The sequence below is a fragment of the Cryptomeria japonica genome, chromosome 8 (genome assembly GCF_030272615.1).
Source record: "Cryptomeria japonica chromosome 8, Sugi_1.0, whole genome shotgun sequence".
In the NCBI taxonomy this organism is placed as follows: Eukaryota; Viridiplantae; Streptophyta; class Pinopsida; order Cupressales; family Cupressaceae; genus Cryptomeria; species Cryptomeria japonica.
The window spans coordinates 325,096,600-325,120,546 of NC_081412.1; the positions used below are offsets into that span (position 1 = coordinate 325,096,600).

Sequence of the window (23,947 nt, forward strand, 5' to 3'; positions counted from 1 at the left end):
ATTTAAGATTTGTGATTTCAAAAGAAAGCTTACAGATGGATCCTAAAAAGGTTAAAGCAATCCTAGATTGGTTGTAATGTCCCTGTCCTAATTTGCCCTAGAATCACAAATGCAACAAATTAGGGTTAGGCTTATCTTACCAAGTAGAATATCTCTTTGAACAACATAATTTTTGGATTGGATTTGAATCCTGCAATAACATAGGAAATATATGTAATATATATGCATATTTAATCATTAGAGTTAAATAAGATCGCATTGCATTAAAATACTATCAATAGTATCATTATACATGAATATTAGGTTTTGGGAGGAAGAGACATGATAAGTCCGTCCGAAGCCATTTCTACACTAAAGCCAAGAGTGGATGTCTGCCAGAGTCCCCTTTGCTTGCTTAGCAACTTATACCTTCTTTACCCATCAATGTCTCTTCTTCCTAAAAACAAGTGCCATCTTGTGGAGTTGGGTGGAGATCGTGAGGGGGTTCCTTGGCTCTTGTATGTAAGTGACCTCTTGTCCTAGGAGCCATTATGGTCAACTCTAGGATATCCTACTTATGTAGCTCTCTATCACCTACCTCTTACACCTCAAGCCCTTCCTACAAGATAGAGTTTCACACAAGTGATTTACAGACATAAATATTCAATAACCTAACCTATGCCCTTGGTTAGAGATGTGAACATAAATACTTTTACTTTACCAATTGTCATCTATCATATATTATAAAAAACATTTCAAACATGGAGAACAAGTTTTGAACCTAAATAGTTCAAGTTCAAGATGATATAACCATTGGAAACATGCTAAACACTAAATGAGTAATGTGACTTCAACCTCCTCTACAATAGTTTAGTAAAAAAAAAAATTCTCAGCATTAGGTATAATTGATGCCAAAAGGCATTCTACAATAACAACAAAGGGAGGCGTGTAATACCCTGTGTTGAGTTAACAAAAACTCTTACATTTTACCTTGAATTTGACAACTATTTACATATCAAAGTATCAATATTAATTATACAAACAATATTTTCAAAATAAACACCACATAAAAATAGAGATCATCAAAATTATAAGTTTTATATAGGTGTAAAAATATGAAATAAAAATAAAAATTATTCAAAAGCTTAAATTTTAAATATAATAAATTAGATGTAAACAATCAAATTTTAAACATTATAATAAAAAATTGTAGATACAAGAAAAATTAAATGTGATTGAAAATTTTTAAAATAATAAAAAAAAAATTATTATAAATAAAATAATTCTAATGGATATCAGATAAATAAAATAATTGTAATGGATATCTCTATCCACATTTCTTTAGTATTACCTATACTAGTTTTAGTATCCACTACAAGTAATCCTAATAGACTTAAATGAGCCTTTGAAATAACACACTGCAACACACATTCTTTACTAACATCAGCTGCAAACACGCCCAAACATGAATTTACTTGTTCAACATGGATCTAGTAAGGTTAATTCAGCTAGTAAAAAATTTCTACTATCAACCACAATAATTAAATGATACGTGCACAAAAATAGTTTGAATCTCCATCTCTAAATTGTGGATCATCTAATTGAAGCTTTTACTTAGAAATTTGTGTAATATTTCCATGAATGGCAGCACCATTGCAAGCCATGATGGTAATTTTTCACAAGATCATCCCACCCACATTTCTAAATTTGAAATGAAATAAAAAAATTGTATGAGGGGTTTTAACACATAAAATAGAAGCACTACTCGGCCATGAAAGCAATGTGGTTATGTATCTGGTTATTGTTCTAAATAAATATTATTTACAACCGCAACATAGTGTTTTTAGGTAAGTTGTGTTAGCGGCTTCAAATCACATGTGAACATGCAAAATACTAATTTTGGTATCAAAAGAGAAGAGTACCGAAAGCAACTTTCCTAGCCATGCAGTGCCATGTCCATTTTTGGGTGATTGCTAATACACAATTTCAACCTTGAGCAGATGTTGCCTGATTGCCACTAGGGAACGAATTAGCCACCGCATTGTTATCCGAATTTGAAACGTCTGCATCATTTCCATGTTGTACGAACTCAGTAGGTGACATGTGCCTTCCGTGGCAGGCACACACAATTCTAACTTGATTTTTATTATACCTATACATCACACCAGAAATGGTCTTTCCGTTTGAACCTATTCCAGTCGTAGATACCCACGGCAAGTCAGGTGAATTACCAGTACCACCAAATTTCAGTCCTGGAGCTATCCCTGGCCTTAAATTCCAAACTTCTTGAGAAAGACCATCTGCCATTGGAAGATGGTTGGTGTGATCCTTAGACCAAGCAACTCCATGCTTTCCATCATCATCTACAGCCTTTGAAGATAAGGATGTCCCTCTATCTGAACATGTTCTTTCAGATTGTCTTTCATTTTTCATTAATGGATTTGCTGACTCTGGCTTTTGGTTGTCCGGGAGTGTTCTTTCACCAGTTGCTGATATTACACCTAAAGAAACCTGAGATGCCTGACTTGCAGCTATAAGAAAAAGAAAAAAAACGAGAGTTAAGAGGAATGACTTTTGACCAAGGGATATGTGGTCAAGGAAGAGGTCACTAACAAAATTTTCCTGTATATAGATTAACCAGTGAAGGAGTTCCAACATATTAAGTTGCTCCAGCCAAAATGCTTAGGAAAATGCAATCATCAAAATCAATTATGATATCTACTCTTTTGTAATAAATGTTAAATGTATGCAAAAAAAAGTACAGGTGTCTTTTGTGCAAATTGAAACTTAAAACATTGATGCCAACTAGAATCATGAAAACTAAATAAGTGCTATTCTTTTTTAAGACAGTGCAATCAAATGGCGGAGAAAAATTATTAATTTATTAGACAAGTACAGATTTTGAAATAAAAAATTAAAAACAAATAACTACATTATGCTAGTCATACGGTTGCATATCACAAAGTTTGTCAAGAAAGATCAGCAGAGATTAGAAGATGCTGGAATCCAGGTGGAGATAAGACAAAAAATATCAAATTTTAGAAACATTTGCTCATTATATTATGCTCTTACAAGAACAGTGCAAAAAGGAGATTTGTCGTCATGCACTTAGGCAACATATTGTCATATTTATGTTTTTAGCCTTTAGTCCTTAGTCTTGGTGTTATTATTCAAATAATATCTAGTCTACCTAGGATTAATGAAGGGTTAAGTCATGGAATTTGTAGGTTTCCTTATCCCTTAAGATATAATGAGGGAAAACCTAAAAAGTGTCTATCTTTCAATTTCATTTTGTTAATGCAAAACAGAGAGCCACATTTGGATTTTCACTGAATTCAGCAATTAGTGTTGATTATGGTTGGAAAAGGAAATAGACAGCTTTTGCCAATGAATTGGCAGGTAGCTTTCCGGTGCATTAACCAAAATCCTAAAAACAGCTATAGACAAGGCCATTGAAAAAGAAAATACTGACGTACCAAGGAAACCATCAGCAACAAGAATGAAAGGAAAGGGGAAAAAAGAGAAACACAAGTGAAGGGAATGAACACCATGGAATCTCTCCCCTAGGAGAGTTTGGCAGCAATTATGGTGGGCAAATGGTCCTGAAGATCACCCACTCAAAGATGCACTAATGGCCACTCAGGTAAACAATGTAATACAAGTTCCTCGTTGTCATGTTCCCGTATCAGTTGTCAACAGCTTCATCGATTTTCTTGCCTTTGGAAGCAATAGCAGTTGATATGTTAATATTTAATTAATATTAATAAGTGTTTAATCAATTATGGTATTTAATTGTGTTTAACCAATGATAATATTTAATTATTTATTTAAATGGTTGTAATGCCTCATCGGTTAAATAATTTATAACTAGCATTAATATTATTGATAAGGGGAAGAGATGCGTTTGGTCTACGGGCACAGACCTTGCTAACCGACAGACATGTCTCTACTGACCCATGCAACCCTTGGAATAGTCATAACTCATAACTATACACAGGCAGAGAGAGGGTATAAAGGACATCTTCCATCACAGAATCGAGGCATGGAAGATCCCAGAAGTTAGTAATATAGAACTGCGCTCAGTTAAGGAAATTGTATTGCATCTTAGGCAATCGAATTTGTTAACAGCAGTTTGACGGTATTGCTAGTATCATCTCTGACAGCAGACAGGTATGCTGTGTCTAATTTATTAATATCCTCTTATAATTATGTTACAATAAGTCCATTTGAGAATAAGCATATACATGGTTATAAAGTAATCAATTTCATCTGATTTTTCCATTTCATAGTTAATATATGATAGTAATAGGAAATCAGTTATATAAATTAGTTATGGCTAATTCCATTTATGTATGAATATATGTTCATAGTACAGTGAGATATTAATATATTCATAGCCCTAAGCACTTAACCAGTTCTAATTCTTCTTCCCCTAAGGAAAGGCGTGGTCTTGTTAGGGAGAGGCGGAGTAAATCCATCCCTAGAGCCCCAAGGATGAATGGATGGTGTTCCTGAAATCTGGGCTTCATTATGAAGGTGGTGTCATTGCACCCTAGGCAAGTAAATCCCCATCCAGGGTTGAGGATTAGAAAAGGGAACTAAGAATTAGGGCTTGAATATATTATGAATAAATATGATTATTTAGTTTAATTAATTAATTTAAGGCATAATAATGCAAAGTGATGTATGTTAGTCATTGGGAATTGCCAGCCTCCTAGAAGGGACATTATACTCATTTTAATTTTCAAGAATTTGAATTGTAGCTAATAAGCATGGCAGCTAACTAAATTAGAAAAGAGCAAAAATCTATCATGCAATATATGGACTCTGTAGTGACCATTAGATATACACCCCAGGATTTTCACTGCGCATTTGGGATCTGTTGTACTTGTGACCTATTTCACACATCGCCCCATCGCAGATGGGGACCCCCCTGTTTTTTATTTTTAGGGTTTTGTCCTAGCTCTGTAGTTTCATAAATCCATTTTCTCTAAGAGTTTTGAGTTAGAGTTTTGAAGTCATCCCGAGTCAAATAGAGAAATCATGCTCAGAATCATGATTGAACGTTGTCAAAGTGCTTAGAAGGTTTAAAGGACGAGGATCGCAATTGCTTGGGGTCATTTCTAACAACTTTCTATTTTTAGGAATTTCTGTTTTTTTGCTTTTTTTTAAATTTAGAAAGTTTTGTTTTTGGCACTTTGGGCACAAATCCGGGAAGCAACTTTTTTGTCTTGCTTTTTTGCTTTTTTGCTTTTTTCTGCTTTTTCGAAAGTAGGATTAGGGTTTTGTTCCTCAGGTCATTATCACTACCCATGTTGTTAGAATTGAAAATTTTGGTCTCTAAGTGTAAAAAGCAGGGTAAAAACCCCAATTAGGGTTTTGTTCCAGAAGATCACTCCTTAAGCCATATGATTAGAGTCCATGTCCTCAGAATTGAAAAATTAGGTCTCCAAGTGCAAAAAGCAAGGTGGAAACCCTAATTAGGGTTTTGTTCTAGATAATCCAGCATGGACATAGTAGGTTATAACAGTAGCATGGAAGATCAAAATTCATGTAATGAAGGTAAAATTCGCTCAAAGCAAAGACATGACTGAGGACACATGAAGTCTGCCAAGGTTAAGAAGAGATGTCAGAGGCAATGCAAAGTGGAAGCATGTCCAAGCTTTTCCTTGAACTCTGCTCATGCTACATGGAAGATGGCAGCACATTGTCAAACCCCGCCATGTCTAAGGAGTCTCTAAGTCCGCCAAGTATGAAGCAAAGATGGCAAGAACAGCCTAAACTCCGCCTTGGCAAAAGAGCTTTCAACTCCACCTTGAAGGTAAAGAGCACATGGCAAAGGAACCTCAAAAATCCGACTTAGTCAAGGGAAAGTTGGCAAACAATTGGCAAACTCCTACCTTCAGTTAAGAAACTCATGGCGAGAGTCAAGCAAACTCCTACATATGGTTAAGGTTAAGGTTAAGCCAAGCAAACATGGCTTGTCATCTTCAAGTTCGCTTAGACAAGAAGAGTGGCAAGAGGGAGGTGAAGTCCGCCTAGCAAAGGAATTAAGCAATGTCAAGACACCATCAACCTCCGCCCTCTTCTTGACATGTCAAGACACCTTCAAACCCCGCCCAAGGCACAATAAAGCATAGTCTTGATAAAGCAAAGATGGCGTGAGAATTGCCGAGTTGGCATAGACATGTTGAAATAAAGCAAGCAGCGTCCAAACACATGTTTAAGACACATCAAACTCCACCCAAGTTGGAAAGAAAGAAATAAAGCTAAAGCAAAGAGTTTGGAATGGCAAAGAGCTTTCCAAGTCCGCCAAGATTAAAGCAAGATGACTGTCTAAACACCTTCAAACTCCGCCATGAAGACATAAGGAAGGGAAAGGATATAGAAGCAAGACAAGCAAAAGAAGAAAAGCAATGTCCTAATCATCTTCAAGTCAGCCTAGGCACATGGAAACATGGCCAAAGACATATGAAGTCCACCTTGGCTTACTAACCTCCAAATTCGCCATGTGGAAAAGCAAAACAAAGTTAGCAAAAGGCATAAGAGGTAAAAGCAAAATAAAGGGATGTGTCCAATGGCATGAAGTTAGTGTGGCATAAAGCACTTGGAGTTTGTCAAGAAAAAGACGAAAAGCAAGACAAGGCAAAGCATTGTCTTAAAGCAATCAAAGTTTGCCAAAGAAGAAAGCAAGAAGTAAAGAATGGCAAAGAGCTTTCAAAGTCCATCAAGACATGGAAAAGAAAGATTAAAACACTTAACATGTCCAATATGGAATAAAGTAAAGCTAAAGAAAGTTGGCTAAAGATCTTCCAAGTCCGACCCAGACAAGGAGAAAGGTTGGTAAAACATGATCAAAGTCCGTCCTCTCTAGCAAGACATTGACAATGAAAACATGAAAAGTTCGGCTAAGGAAATTAAAATTTCCCAGGGTAGATTGTCCAAGCAACTTGAAAGTTTGATCAAATACAGGTTGGTGAAATGAATTACACCAAGATGGATAGACACTGACCAAGTTACCCTAGGCATAAATGGAATATGTAAAGATGCCTAGTCCAGACATGAAAAATCGCCCAAGACTTGGAGATTAGACATGACAATGATCAACTTGCCATGGCGAAAGACAAAAATTGGCTAAAGGAAAAATAATTTTGACAAAAAATTGCACATGAAATCAAGGGTCAATCAACGAACGGGTTGGAAAATAAACTTGACACATCAAATATTTTTAATATTTTCCAACACTTGGAATTTGGAAGAAAGATCTAGAAGATTCCTTGCTTTTTTGGAATTTTGAGAGAGAAATAAAACTTTCCATTTTGGAAAGATTTAAAACATAAAAAACACAAAAAAAATTTAAAAAAATAACAAAAGAACAAAAAAACACAAAGATGAAGCTTCTAAGTTTAAAATCCTTAAACTATATTTATTTTCAACTAGTCACTTTCAAAATTCATTATTCAGGTTGGAAATTTGGAGAACATTTGAGAAGAAGTTTTCTCTCAGATTTTGTGCAAAATTAATTTTGAACACAAGAACAAAGTGTTTTTTTCTGATTTTAAGACAAAATCATCAAAATTGAAGGTGAACTTCAGTCAAAAAGATCAATTTTGAATACCCAAAATTTGAGTTTGACTGAATTCTTCTATTATTTTGTCTTATTTCTCTCAAAATTCATCAATTTCTAGACCAAATTCTTCACTTTTAGTCTTCTTTTTCGCAGAAATCTAGCTTTATGACAAGCTGAAAATGAAATTTTCAAGTAAAAGGGTCTGAAAATCAGAATTAAAATCAGCAAGTTGTTTTGAAAATAATATTGAATTTTCATGTGTTTTGCAGGTTAATGACCACCAAAGGAGCACCTTCCAGAAAAGTACCAATAAAGTTTGCCAGTAAAGGAGTGCAGCCAGAACAAAGATCAAATCTAAATGGAAGAATATCACAGACATTGACCTTGGACATGTGGGCTTAGAAGAATTTAAAAAGAGAATGTACGGGCATGATGGATACCTACTGACACCCATTGCTCGCCGGATGATGAGAAATGGCATCGTCCGTCCAGGCAGTTGGATTTCCACCAGCTAAAGAATGTGTTGAGCTGATAGTTGAATGTGCTATACACTACAACGCACAATCAAGAGAGATCATTGCACCTGATAGAAGGGTTTTAGCTAATCTTTCAGAGTTAACCATTCAAGAGACATTTGGAATTCCAAACTACAATAAAATCAAGAGAGATCATTGCACCTGATAGTTGAATGTGCTATACACATTCAACGCACAATCAAGAGAGATCATTGCACCTGATGGAAGGGTTTTAGCTAATCTTTCAGAGTTAACCATTCAAGAGACATTTGGAATTCCAAACTAAAATAAAATCTCCTACAAGACCAAAGAAGATACCAAAAAGATTTATGATAACCAGTCTAAACTCTGTGCGGCAAATATTAACAAGTCATGGTTGGAAAAGAAAAGACCCCAAGGGAAAGTGCCAGAGAATCTGTTGCGCCCATACTTCAAAGAGTAATATGGTGATATCATCCTACTACTGAATATTGTAATGGGCGGCCCTCAACGAGCACCATTCGAGACATGGATGTACTATTTCATTGATGAAATTACCTTGGGAGTCAAGATGTTCGATTGGTGCCGCATAATCAGCAACAATCTTCATGAACAGTTGATAAATTTGGAGAAGACAGTCATTCTACATGAACTCCTACATCATCTACTCATTGGTCAGAAATTTTAGATATTCCAGACTCGTCTGCAAAGACGTAGTTGGCAATGGAGAAAATGAATTCAAGTCTTATGACTGTTATCCGCAACTGCAGCTTAAGGAGAAGACCCATTTCAAGCGAGTCGATGATGCATTCCTCATGTACATCACAAGGACATTACAAGGAGGAACTCACCTAAGGTTATCTCATGGAGCCAAAACTTTAATCAGCAAGTATGGATCATGGTTTATCCAGTTTCCAAAATTTACATACATAAGAGTTCAAGGTTTTGAAGATCGTTCTTACCGACTTCCGATCTATCCAACCAACAGGATGGTCCTACTTGAAGTTCTCAGACAACTAGAAACATATCAGAGCTTCAAAGGAATAAGGCAGAAGGCAGCTATATCCTTTCCATTCTTTATTGGAAATATGGAGGAGTCTTGTCCAATAGCACAGGCAGCTGAAAGAGGCAGGCTAGAAATGCAGTGGTATCCCTTTACATTCTACCGATCCAAAGCTAACTATGATCCTCACAACAATATTGGATTAGTGAATGGAGAAAGATTCAGACATAGAGTGGACATAGAGGATTTTTCGGCAAATGCTGCAAATGAATTTGACATCGAGAAAAGGTTATCGCCTAGACTGCCAGTAAGCTTGATCAGAATGATTGAACCTTTCCTTGTGCTGAATCAGCTGGAAGATGAAGTAGAATATACTCAACCTAGATTTGATGAGCATGCACCTCTTTCTCCTATCAAATGGTCAGAACTAGAGCATGCAAACTTGACCACCTTGATGCAGCCAGTTATGAAATATTCCATGTGGTGGGTTGATCAGTAGAGTCATAGATTAAGACGGAGAAATATAACCTTGACTTATGACCTAATGGGTGAAGCAGAGGAATGTTCTTCAAATGCAAAGGCATCTCAAAGTGTCAAGCCAATTGAAAGTGCTAAAAAGAAAGGGAAGGCAGTTGTGAATGAAGGACCTGCTCAGAAGAAACAAAGGCTAGAACCATCTCGTTCTGCCGCATCAGCAAACACAAATGACATATTGGCCATTGATGAGTCATTGGCAGAGATGGAAATTCCTTCCCCAATGTTGTTATATGGAGCCTAATCAAACTCGGAGGTTAAATTTTATCTACTTCTATCGACGTGGTTCCCCCCTATATTTTTTACGAGGGTTTGGGGGCAACGCCCCCAAGATGGGGTCAAGGGGCAACGCCCCTTGCAAGGTCCAAGGGTAGCACCCCGCGAAGCCAAAAAGACTTTTATTATTTATAAAGGCATCGGGTGTTATTTTTCTATTAGCTGACATGTTGTAACCCTAATTTTGTAACCAACATAAGTCTTGATAAAAAGGCTAAGGGTTAGGGTTTTCTGTAGAGAAATTTGTAGCATTTTGCAGCGGTATTGAGTTGCAAGGGATTGCTGGTTGTAATAGGTTCAATTTACTGAATAATAATATTGGATTCTCTGTTTGGTGGACGTAGCCGAAGTTTGGATGAACCACGTTAAAATTGTCTCCTCTGTTATTATTTCTGTGTTTTTCATTCCTTTGTTTAATCTTTATTTGCATATAATTGATATTTTCTTAATGCGATTCCTAACACCTAGTTCATGGAGAAAACGTAGAGTCAATCCATCAAGAAGATGAGCAGCCTCTATCTCCTACCGGCACAGAAGTATTGGAGTCAAACAATGAAATGGATGTTGAGGAAGGTGAATTTCAAGAAGGAATGATTTCCGCCCTTTGAGGTATCACATGTGAAGAAGGCAATCAGGAAGTGGAAGGCATTGAGCAGCCCACTGTTCTTGATTGGTTTAAGGAAAGATTCAAGAGGATGATATGGCAGATTTCTTGGCCAGATTAGAACAAGTTACCACAAAGAAGCCAACCAAAAGGTTTTCCACCATCCAAAGAGATGAAGCCGGCTGTAGGACAGTGCAAATTGTTGTGCCAAAAGTGGACAAGGCAAAGGGAGATATTGATCCTCATGAATATGCAGTCACTACAATCAGTTTAGGACCAACTACCAAGAAGCAAGAAATTGAAGACTTGGATAATTCAGTTGCTTCCATGAAGACAAGACTAGACGAGGAAGTAGAAAAGAAGGAATATAAGAAAGAAGTTGAGCGCTTAAGGGATTATATTCAACATTTGACTAAGTCGCTTGATCAAGCAAATCCAGAAGCTCCTCCACTCTTGAATTCACAGGAAACAATCAGAAATTCTGAGGAAAAAGTAGTGACGGCCAGGGAAACTAAAGAATGGATGGAAAGCACAAGGAAAGAGGCAGCCGCATTTGTGGAAAGGTTAGCATTAACATATGGACAAACCTCCTCTTTACTCTCCAGGATTGCAAGCAAGGCAGAAGCATGGGTTGATCTCAAGAATATTCAAGACAAAATTGTCTCATGCATTAGAGAATTGAAAGGAGTTTCGAAGCAAGAACTAATTGATGGAAATATAATTGAAGCGGGAGCTACATATGACTTCAACAGTTGGCACTGGACATTGGTTGCGTGCAGTGAAGTCTTGGAGAAAGTGAAGGTAGATGCTGACAGAGCTGAGGAGCAGATAAAAGAAATTTAAGACAAGGTTTACCTTGTAGCTGCAGAGGTACTTGAAAAGGAAACTATCCGAGAGAAGGATATGAAGTTAGAAAATCTAAAGACTGAGACACGAGATCTTCACAACTGGACCAGTCCTAAAGCAGAATCTAGCTAAGGCATCAAACCTCATGTCCATCAGAGATGCTTTCCAAAAACAGGAATTAGATTGGGAAATCATTTTGTTGTATGTGCAGATGATTTGGAAGGATTAGAATTCAAAGTCAGTGTACTCCCACATGTCACGATGGAAGAGGTTGATCAGATTGTGTCCAAGTTCACTGAACTTTCTGCCTCTCAACAGGAGAAGGGGGTGCAATCCTAAAAGATAGCACCTTGTGCCACTTGTCTCACATGCACTGGATATTGATTTTATTTTGGGAAACCCTAATTAGGGTTAGGTTGTCTTAATCTCGACCATTGATCTTAGATTGATCTCGAGCCATTCATTTGATTTCAGAAACTCTATATAAACTCATTCTCTCATTTCATTTTAGTGTGGAGAGATTTATGAAATTGTTGCGTAGAGCTACTTGAATAATAAAAAGTTCATTATCAATATTGTTTTGAACTCTTATTGTTATCAAGCGGTTGCATGGTTGCATATTTTCTTCAACAATTAGAATAGATTTGCTTTGAGTAATTTGCTTTGAAGTTGTTAGATGAATGAAAGATTGATAGTTTAGATTGGTGAAACTTTGCTCATACTTTCTTTGGATGGATGATTTTCATTCAATGTGTAAAGTTAGCCCAAGCTTTTGATGTGGATGCTTAACTTCGACTTTATGTAATATTGTTCAATTGTTGGTAATATTCATAAGTGTGAAAATCTTGAGCACAGCCTTAGAAGATTGCACATGCTTTGCGTAGTTGTCCTAAGTGTGGCGAAACAAAGTGTCGTTTATTGGTTTCACCCAATCTACACCGTCTCTTGAGTTCTTAGTAGTAGTTAGAATTCCTAAACTCTTATCCTTTTTATCTTTTTTTTTAAATCCAAAAACCGAAAATCCAAAAACAAAGAGCATTTATTGATAAATTCGCCTAAGTCCAACTTGTGAATGATACTAGTTGTCAAGCATAAGTCCCCCTTGTATTTCAACACACACTACCCAAGAAGCTATCCACATAAAGTCGCTCGTTCGCACATATAGACCTTGGAGTCGCCTTGTGGTCTTTCTCGCAATCTTGGCACAAGTAGTGATTTTGTTCAGGAGAGGATAGAGTATCCTTGGATATTTTATTCTAATGTTCAGTATATGATAAAACGTACATCAACAGGATCCCATACTCAAGAATTTCAGTATCAAAATGTACAGCACATGATAGTCAAAGCCAAAAAGAAGAGGCCATCCAAATACTCTATGGAGACAACCTCCCAAAATAGGAACAAACAAACATCTAGAGTAAGGGAAATAGAGGCCTTTGAAGGGATTATCTAACAAATGATCAAGAGAAATGCATCCTAGATTTTATTAAAAGCAATGGTGCTACAAGAGCTTTGGACATTGTTGTTTGGATGATTGAATACATGGTTGGGATTAACAAGGGAATAATTTATAACTGGACAAATATATTATTAGTACGAATTCAAGAGTTCTTATATTTGAAACACAAAACCTTCTTTCTATATGATAGTATGCAATTGCATTATTTTTGGATGCAAGTTTAAATAAATACCATCAATTATAATTGGCAAATTTCAACCATATACAAAGTATGATCCTTCCTAGCCATCTATCTTTACATGGAAATCTTTGGGTTTACAGGATACGACAATAAAAGGAGAGGAAACCAAGACCACTACACCAAAGAGAAAATAACATAAGCAGATCATCTTTTGAAGATGAACCCACGGAGGAAGGTGATAGCAAAGAAGATGAGGAGGTTGGAATTTTAGAATTGACTACATCTCTCTCTAGCACCACAAATATAGAACTCCCTTTAGTCATCACACCAATCGAGCTATCAAAGGAGGCATCAAAACACATAGATGAGTGGTTGACTTTACTTGGGGCTCCCACTGAGGTCAATGAATATCCTCCCTTAAGCCCTATACAGGAAATGGGACAGGAAATAGAACAAAAATATCAAATACTCCATACTATTCAGCCAGTGAAGTCTCCAACCATTGCATAAAGGAAGTCCTCAACAGGTGCAAGAGAAATCATATTTGCATGGGGGTTCACAATTGCAGGAGGAATCACAGTTGCATAAGGGTTCACAATTAAAGGAGTCTCATAGCCCAACCCATAGTACTGATGGGGAAATCACAATTCAGCTATCCAAACCAAACTCTAGGAAGCCACTTGGAGCCATCCAGTGATACATACAAGATTTAGAGCCAATGGCACACACCATGAGCGAGGTTACTAATATTGCAAGAAAGTTGGACAGCATTCACTCTCCCTTGGTTCTACAGGAGGTGCAAAGGATTCAACACTTCTTTGAGGGAAGAGAGACATGAAGAGTTCACCAAAATCTCTCTCATGGATGGCTACCATAGAGGTAACTAAAATGCAACATTAATGGAATCCTACACCAATAAACCCTTTGGTGGTTCAAATGGTAATGTGTGAGGCAATATATTCTATAGATTCTAAATTTCATTATTTGTACCTCATGCTACAAAGTGAAATAGCAACACAACACATTGCTGTAGCACGAATTGATGATTTGTGAGTAATTTCCCCCCCCAAAAAAAAGAGAAGAACTAGATGATCAAAATCTGAGGTCTCAAGCACAGCTTGCACAACAGATTCAGCTTGCAGTCTTGGAAAAGGTGGTGAGCAAGGAAAAGGAACTTGCTCAAAAATACCAAGATATTGCCGATAAGGACAAACAAATGGCTAATAAAGACAGGGAAATTGTTGAATCAATACTTGCTAACGAGAAAGTAAAAACTCAGCTCATGGAAGCTGTATAAATTGTCAAAACTTCTCAAGAAAGGGAATTCCTAGCAACTCACCATTCCATGCAAAGAACAAAGGAGGTCTACAAATTGCGCACAACAACTACTCAACACTCAACTCCTCCATCTTCAATTTCTACACAACTTAGGATGTCTTCTCACACAACCATTTTTTTCTAAGTAATGATGGTTTAGTCTACTTTTTGTCATCTAGAAGAATTTTCTTTTGGGGGGCAATATATAGATATCTAAAACATATATTAGTTATATCTCCAATTAGTCGAAAAGTAATAATAATGATTCATTGGTTGATTGAAGTAGTTTTGGATAGTTGTGGATGGATGGAATTCCTTGCCAACCATCAGCAAGTTTATACTGTTCTATAGTCAAAAAAGAGACCGTGTCATTGGAAAATCATCCCCTTCCCCATTTTTGCATAAGAGCATTGAAGCCTTGAATGAAATAAGAACAATTGTTGTATATTTTCAATTACTATGTTATCCAAAAACAATCGTGTATGTATAATTCAATTTATTATGCTTTAGTAATTACATATTCATAGAGCAAGTAAACAATGAGTCACAAAAGAAGCAACCACCAATGTTCCAAAGAGGAGAATCTATGTTGGTGTAGAGTGTGTCGATTAGAAGACCAATGTAGATCCTCACTAGGAGTGGTTGGAGAGAAATAGCTACAAATTAAGTTGGGTCATCACAAGATAGAAATGCACAACTCAAAGTGAAGGTGATGCTAGTAGAAGATTGTGCAAAGACAATGAACCTTATGTAGCAATGTGAGTTGTATCCAGATGTTGTACAAATGTTTAGATAGACTCAACAAGAGCTTGTTGCCAAGCTTGGCATTGCATAGGAAGATCCTAACATGGGATATGCAATCCTATGATTATTATGCCAAGGTGGCATTTTGCTACAAGTCAAGCTTTTGGTTGAAAACTTGGCCATAAGGGGTTGCAAGGACACAATGCTAACAACAAGGAACCCCACCAAGTCATGTGCACAAATGATTCCAACTATGATATGAAGATTCTTTTAACACTTGAAATGAATGGCTTTGTAATGCATGATGTTATTAAGAGCATAGGCATCAAAGTTTAGCATCTTGTCTAAGAAGGGTTGGATAGACATGGGCCAATTGACATTTCTACGTGTTGTATATAGCCAACAACACATGGGTTTACTCCATGAGTTAGAGATTGATATGAAGGAGGTCATCTTTTGGGTGGATTTTGGGGTAATTGTGATGGCGAAGGTTGGGCACAATCCTACATTACCTTGTCCCTTTTACTTCCGAGCAAGAGCATATATGCACTTCAAACAACACGTGATGAGCTTTGAAATGGTTGTAAGAGAGTATCTATTCCCCAAGAGAGTATGTGGAATAAGTCCACACTGAAGACATCATTGTGTGGTATAGCAAGTCAAAAACAAATTTTGGAATAAGCCTACGCATGATGACATTATTGTGTAGAATAAGCCTACGCATGATGACATTATTGTGTGGTATAGCAAGTCAAAAACAAATTCTGATATATGGTTGGAGTGGTGGCTATGGTGAAACTATGGATTTATAAGTGAAACCTATGGCACTATGTGCAATGCCTTGAAGCATCCAAGTCCCAAGCTAGAACTTTCCTAAGTAGCGTTCCCTTGAGCACACTAAACAAGTTGGGTGTGCATGTAGTCACATATCACCACTTCCCAACATGTTTCTAAAGTATCCAAGGGTTAAGCAACTTGAAGGAATTGTTTAGAAGTGGGTTCCAATTCGTTGAGTTCCTAAAATGCATTGCATGTTCAAATATTACACATTGCCCCACTTTCAAGAGGACCCTATTCCTCATAGATAATGTGCTTTAATGGAGACAACTTTCCTAGCTAAAGAGCATGTCAACTTTATTAGCTATACACTACAAGATATTCAAAGTTCAAACACACCAATGGATGGCACATCAAGTAACTATTCTTAACTAGAAGGCCTTCAAAGAGGTTTTCTATTGTAGAGTATCAAAACCTTACGCACCCTAAGAACTACTAGAGTACACAAGAGAAACCTCTACACATTCACATGTTTTCACATGTGGAGGCATATGGGAGTCACCTATAGAGAATAGTAAACCTAATATTTGGATGCACAAGCTTATGCAAACCTTAATGATCCTTGCACATCATGGTATACTGAGAAGGAGGCACACAAGGAGTTAACAACTTGGGATAAAATATGTACAAGTTTTTCAACACACATTTGGGTTTCATGAACCGATGCTTGGTCTCAATTAAGCTTTAAGCAGCCTCCACATAGCACTTATCACTACTCAATCAATTGTTTGCTACATGTTTGGTGCACACGACTTGGAGGCCAAGTCCATCAATTCTGCCAAGAGAGATGCTATAATATATATGTATAGAAAGGTGCATCATGAAAGGTTCACAAGAGGAAAGATAGGCAAAGATGGACACGCTTTATAGCATTTTTAAACTTCAAAAAGAGAATGCCAAATACAAGATTAAACTAGGGCCAACAATGTATACTTTGACAAACACTTGAAGACAATCTAGGTTAATATTGGCACAAAGGATGCACCTAAGGTGGCAAGCATAGGAGACTTATAGACAAAGAAGCAACTTGAATAGGTAATTGAAATGTTGCCTAAATATGTAGACTAATTGGGCATTTGGACATCAAGGGATTGCATCTATCACTAGAAACGATGCAAATCAGATTAAAACCTAGCTCAAAGCTAGTCATATATTTTAAATCAAAATCTACACATCAAGGTAACGGAGGAGATCAATACAATGTTTGAACTAGGAATAATCTTCCAAATAAATGAAAATGTAATGTCCCCTTTTGTAAATGCCCTAGTTTTTTGCCCAAAAACCAAAAGTTTCATTCAACTAAGAGATGTGCTATGGTTAAAAGAATAATTTTATCAATTAGATCTTGATTGAGACCCCTTAACCACGTTTGATATACGATTGAACATTCCTAACAGGGATAGAAGCATTATCTTAATCATCATTGTAGTTTACATAATGTGTATGTTGATTCCTTTTAGGCTTTCCCAATGCCTCATCCACACTATGAAGCCCATGGATGATCATACAAGGTGCCTTGAGCCTATCCCTCAAGTTCAGGGGTACGGAAGTATATCCATCATTCATCCTCCTAAATTAATTTGAATGGACCACCTGACTACTTGCTTTCCTTATCTGCTCACATCTCCCCTCCATAATGGGACGGTAGATTGGGTGAAATCTTGTAAAGGAACCTTATCATAATTAATTAATTAATTAATCATATATAAATATGAGGGACATAACATAATAAAGATTATATATACATCATGCCCATCTCTTTGTGATTAACAATGACTGCTAACTATTCTTAATGTCTCTCCAATTAGACTTGTCTTTTATATCTCATTGTCTTTTTATTCTCTATTGTTCGATTGATGATCCTTGATGCCAACTTGGATCTGCCTTATATATATAGTAACAATAGAATTATATAAATATATATTAAGAATAATATGTTAATATGTTAATTACATCCATTTCTATATGGATGACAAAATAGAAAATCGGTACGATCACGATCCATGCATCATGCATCAAATCCAAACACTCGTATAATGCACAGGGACTGAATCCTGAATATCATTTATTATTCAGATTTCTACTTGATCTCCTTTCTCTTCCCCTCCTCAAATGAACCTTCTTCCCTTTATATCTCCCAATGTGAAGTAGAGGTCACACCTCTTCATCATGTATGCCCTTTGGTAAGAGACACAACCTTTCACAATTAGCACCCTTTTGAAAGAGCACAACCCTTCATAATTTCTGCCATTTGAAAGAGCCACTTCCTTATCTACTTCCCAGTCCTTTTCTTCTTCTATTAATCTTTCCTTGATCTACATGCTCCCTTCCTTCTTCCTTTCTTTATCTCCCCTTTCAAATGAGGTTCTCTTCTCCCTTTTATATCTCATGTTTGAGGGAGTCACAACTTTTCATTTCATGTCTTTTGACCATTCATTAACTTAATTATATTTAATTGTATTCTTTTATATTTTTATTTTTTTTATTCTTTTGTATTTTAGTTTTATTATTATTATTTATTATTAAAATCTATTTCAAAGTGGGGACATTACAGTCTGCCCCACCCAAGATTGCTTGTTCTCAAGCAATCATCATGGAGTGTTCAAAATGATTTCCAATATGAGATGGCTTTGGAAACACACATGGAATAAACATGCTGGAAACATATCAGGTATGAACCCAAACACAGAGCATACACATCGATATATGCAAACACAAAAAATACACACGAATACATGTATTATTAAATTCCTTCCCATTGAATAGAATGATTCCTTGATTCATCTTTACCCTATATTATGGCAAGATCAAAACTATGATACCATTTGTAATGTCCCCTATTGGGACTTTACTTGATTTGCCCTAGAATTCCTACCTAGGGTATGGATGGTGCTCGAAAATGGAAATTTGACTTAGTTTCTTGATTTAGAAACTGCAATCAGATTAGTTATCAAAAGATAAATAGATAATCCAACAAGTTACAAATAGAACTCTATTCATCATCCAAATAATCATAAGTACATGTGGGTTTCCTTTGAGGCTTTACCAAATGACTCATCCACGCTATGAAGCCCACGCGAGATCATTCAAGGTGCCTTGAGCCTTATCCATTAAGTTCAGGGGGGATGGAAGTACATCCATCATTTGGCCTCCTAACTTAACTCAAATGGACCACCTAGCTACTTGCTTTCCTTATATGCCCACATCTCCCATCCATAACAAGACGACAGATTGGAAGAAAGCTTGTAAAGGAACCTTATCATAATTAACTATATATATAGTAGAAATAATAACATTATGAGGGACACAACATAATAAAGATTATATATACATCATGCCCAGCTCTTTGTGATTAACAAAGATTGCTAACTATTCTTAATATCTCTCCAATTAGATTTGTCTTTTATCTCTGTCTTTTTATTCTCTGTTGTTCAATTGATGATCCTTGATGCCAACCTGGATCTGCCTTGCATATATAGTAATGATAGAAATATATAAATATATATTAACAATAATATGTTAATTACATCCATTTCTATATGGATGACAAAATAGCAAATCAGTAAGATCAAGATCCATGCATTATGCATCAAACCCAAACACTAATATAATGCACAGGGCCTGTACGCTGAATATCATTTATTTGTTCAGATTTCTACTTGATCTCCTTTCTCTTTCCCTCGTAAAATGAACCTTCTTCCCTTTATATCTCCCAATGTGAGGGAGAGGTCACACCTCCTTATCATGTATGCCTTTTGGCAAGAGACACAACCTTTCACAATTAGCACCCTTTTGAAAGAGTGCAACCCTTCACAATTTCTGCCATTTGAAAGAGCCACTTCCTTATCTAACTTCCCATTCCTTTTCTTCTTCCATTAATCTTTCCTTGATCTACATGCTCCCTTCCTTCTCCCTTTCTCCATCTCCCCACTCAAACGAGGTTCTATTCTCCCTTTCATATCTCATGTTTGAGGGAGTCACAACTTTTCATTTCATGTCTTTTGACCATTCATTAACCTAAATAAAATTTAATTATATTCTTTTATATTTTTATTTTATTTTTATTTTCATTCTTTTGTATTTAAATTTTATTATTAAATTCTATTTCAAAGTGGGGACATTCCAAAGTATGAATGGGTGAGCCCCATGATCATATCTACTCAAAATGGTGGTAGAATCATGGTCTATGTTGACTACCATGCATTGAATGAGGCCAGAATAGTCGACTCATTCTCTAACTTGATCATAAAGGAAATTTTGGAAGGAGTTGTTGGCAAGGAGATCTAGACTTTCACAATCAGTTCTTTGGATACCATCAAGTGCAAATTGCAAAGGAAGTCTTTGCCACAAAATGAGGAAGCTTTAAATATAATGTTTTGCCATTTTGCATCAAGAGTGTGCCTCTTGATTTCTCACAAATAGTGAAAGTGCTTTCAAAGAGTTTATCCATGATTTCTTGCATAAGATTGTATTTCGAATGGTAATGCATCATGTTCATTCCGTGCATCTTATGTTTAAAAGGTGTCATGAGTTGAGCATTGCACTTAACCTAAAGAAATGTACTTTTATGGGTCTCTTCGGCAAGTTGCTAGGTCATATTATTTGCAAAAACAAGATAGTGGTGGATGCAACAAAGGTAGAAGTAATCTTGCAAATTATAAGTGCCAGAAATGTAATGCGAGGTGCATAGGTTTTCGGGGCATATAGGGTATTACTGAAAATTTATAAGAATTATGTGCACATTCCCATGCCATTGGAGGACATTGAGGAAAAATGAGCCTTTTTTTTGGATATCAAAACACTAACAAGCCTTTGAATCATTAAAACAATGACAAGCCATTGTTTCAATCCTACAATTGACCAAATGGAATGTCATTCTACCTGCCTATAGATGTGTCCAATATTACTAACTGTGTAGTATTCGTGCAACCTAGAGAAGGGAATATTGAGCATCCAATCTACTTTTCCAATCACTAGTAATAGAGAAGAACTACACCACAACTGAGCATGAAGCAATAGCAATAGCTTACACACTACAAAACTTCAAACAATGTTTGCTTGCCATGTCATTTGTCTATTTCAACGATCTCCAAGCTCTCATGTATTGTGTGGGTCTATAGATGGTTAATTTTGTTTCAGGAATTTGACTTCAATAAAGTAAATGCACCTAAAAGAACAAATTTATGAACCCTAAGTTAACAATGTTGTACATGATGTTGTCTTCTGGTTTAGACTGTGTGCAAGTTTTTTCTATCAATGTTTTGGATCACACAATCTAAACCAAAAGACAACATCAAGCAAATTATGAATTGTGGAGATCTTATATCATTAAAAGTTGTACATATCAAAGTTTGAAAATTCGGACTCAAACTCGACTTAGCAGCCCAAAATTTTGACTCAGGCTTGGGACTCAACACTGACTCAACAAAAAACTTGGCAAAAAAGAAACTATAGAATTACACTAAAAAAAGAGATTAGTTGACAACTTTAAATTCATTTGTGTGATTCCACTCCCAGACCCCCTCATTGTAATCAAATTTCTTATATGACAAGAGATCCCAATAACTAGTGGGGGTTTGGGAGTGGAGACCCTAATGGGTTTGAGGGGTAGCAATGATAAGTTGCACAAGGTGTTAGATGTGAGAAAAATACAACAATAGAGGGAATGCAGGGGGAAAAAAATGGATGATTGAAAAGATGAAGCAGAAATGAAAAAAAAAAATGCATTAGTAGGGCAAAATTTATGACTTTTTTTTTAATTGTTTTTCCCACTTCTTTTGGCCCGACGCCCTTTTATTCCTGCCCAAATGCTTGTTCTTGATTCTCCTTCCCTTTCTATTTCGCTGTTCAGACGTGAAATGGACAAGTTAGAGCCAAAAAATGAAAAAAAAAAAAAGTTTACTTTTTGTTGTTTAATGCACTAGACAAACTTGAGAGTCCGACCCTAGGACTCACAAGTCCAAGCCTAGGACTTGACGAGTCCTTGTACGAGCTCAGCCAAGTACTCACTAGGACTTGACTTGCAAGTCCTTGGTGAGTCAACTCGGCAAGCTCCTGGACTCACAAGTCAAGTAAGTCCTACCCAAGTACTCGTCGTGTTTTCAAACAATGGTACATATAAAGCAAACTACAACCTAGCTATTCACTTGCTTTTCTTGCATTAATCTACTTGAAATCTAATCATAAACTGAAATTTTAAAATAAATAATAACAGTGAACTCTCAACTATAAGATTTTTATGCTCAAAAAGGATTAAATGCTTGAGTTGGGAATCGAAACTAGTAAATAAAAGAGAAATAAGAAAATCCATCCCTAAGATATTTGTAGGCTTGAATTGAAAGAAGAATCGCAAAGGAGAGATCTAGAACTAAAACCCTAGAATGTTCCAACTTGCTTACATTAATTGAGACACCTTTGTTTATCATAGACACTTTTAAAGGTCACATGCATTGGCTAAGGGCACTCTTGATGGTCACTGACACTTTTGTAGGTCACCAATGCCGGCTTTGGGCACTCCTATCCATCACAAACACTTTTCAAGGCACCAACACTAGCAGAGGGCACTCCTATTGGTCACAAACACTTCTGAAAAAATGTTATTGTCTATGTTAGTCACTGTTGCTGCCCAAACATAGTATCTACATCTATTGCACAAATCTGATATTTGTATGACCTATTCACCTCTATGTTTTGACTCCTCTTCTCTCTATGCCACCTCTACAAGTGTCTAATTTCTTTCTATTCAGACTTGAAGCTATAGGGGAAGAGAGAAAATGGGTTAGATTGTATCAAAGATTGAGTGTTATTCATCAACCCCAACAAAGCCTTAGGAAAATTCTTAAATGTGTGATGCCCTAGTGTGGTGAGAGAGAGTGGTGTGTGCAGATTTGGATACTAGAGACTGAAAACTCTAGGAGATATATACCAAGCGTGGTATGCATAGATGAAATAGAAAGATCGATAGGTTATGGGAAACAAAAACTAATTTAAGGAAGGATTTGGAAAGCTTGTATTGAGATTTGTGAGAGGAGGAGAAATATGAAAGGAGATGGGAAACCTATCAAGCCATTGTGGAAGGATTTGGGATAGTGATGGATGGATAGAAAAAGGAGCAAGGAAGAATACACTAAAGAGATAGAGAATTCAACAATGAAAGGCTTGGAGGACGTGCAAGAATTACCTTCTATAAATTTATTTACCATGGCGGCTTCAAAACGTTGTTGCTTAAGGTTTAGATATCCATTGGAAAATGTATTAGGACAGACATAGGCTTAGGTTAGAAGCATCGCCTAAATTTTCGAAGTTCTTTAATTTACTTGAACACCAACATTTTTCAATCTGTAACTTTTGAGGTAAGTTGTGTGTGTGTGTGTGTGTGTGTGTGTGTGTGGAGCTAAATACATTTGATAGCATGATACTACATCATTGATCAATGCCAAAAGCCAAAATGGTAGTGATAAAGAAAAATATTAAATATTAAATGCCAATTGATAGTTCAGAATTTCAATATCATGTCATATGTCATATGCCATATAATATATCATATATGTCTAGGGTCACAATTCAAATGAAAATCATTAAAATTACAAAATTGACAATCAAAAATGATAATTGTCTTCAATCTTCATCAATCATTAAAAAGATCTAGAACAAGATAATCATTTGCTTCAGGTTCAACATCATTTGAACCACAAGTAAATGCAATGCCACTCCCACTAGGTGCATCATGTGTAAGTGTCTCATCATCATCATCTAGAGTGACTCTAGCACACTCTGGAAAAGATGCATCCAAGTTGGTACACTCAAGGGCTATGTCCCAAATGCTTCGTTGACCCTTGCAGTATTCTTGCTTATGTGATAGAAGACACAAATTGGAATGAACATAAACCCAAGTCTTCTACTTTTTCTACAGCCAACCATTTACACTTCACTAAGTTAATAAAGGAGCATGAACTCCAATTCCATTCAATGGAAAAACTTGCAACCTATTAAAATTGGAGAGAAAACCAACACAACACAAAAAAATGCAAAATAACTTAAAGAATGGTAAGTACTAAAGTATACTATACAAATGTTAAAATATAAAAAAAATTGTGATAGAAT

At 36.3% G+C, this 23,947-nt stretch overlaps 1 protein-coding gene across 2 annotated transcripts in view; it reads right to left on the minus strand.

Annotated features, from left to right (window-relative positions):
- Positions 1-1,751: 1,751 nt before the first annotated feature.
- Positions 1,752-23,947, minus strand: part of LOC131061509 (ninja-family protein 8) — a 91,526-nt gene continuing 69,330 nt past the window's right edge. For both annotated transcript variants that reach the window (XM_057995227.2, XM_057995226.2), the window contains exon 3: positions 1,752-2,510. In XM_057995227.2, the coding sequence (XP_057851210.1) occupies positions 1,966-2,510 (545 nt within the window). In that variant the 3' untranslated portion in view covers positions 1,752-1,965. The remainder of the gene's footprint in view (positions 2,511-23,947) is intronic.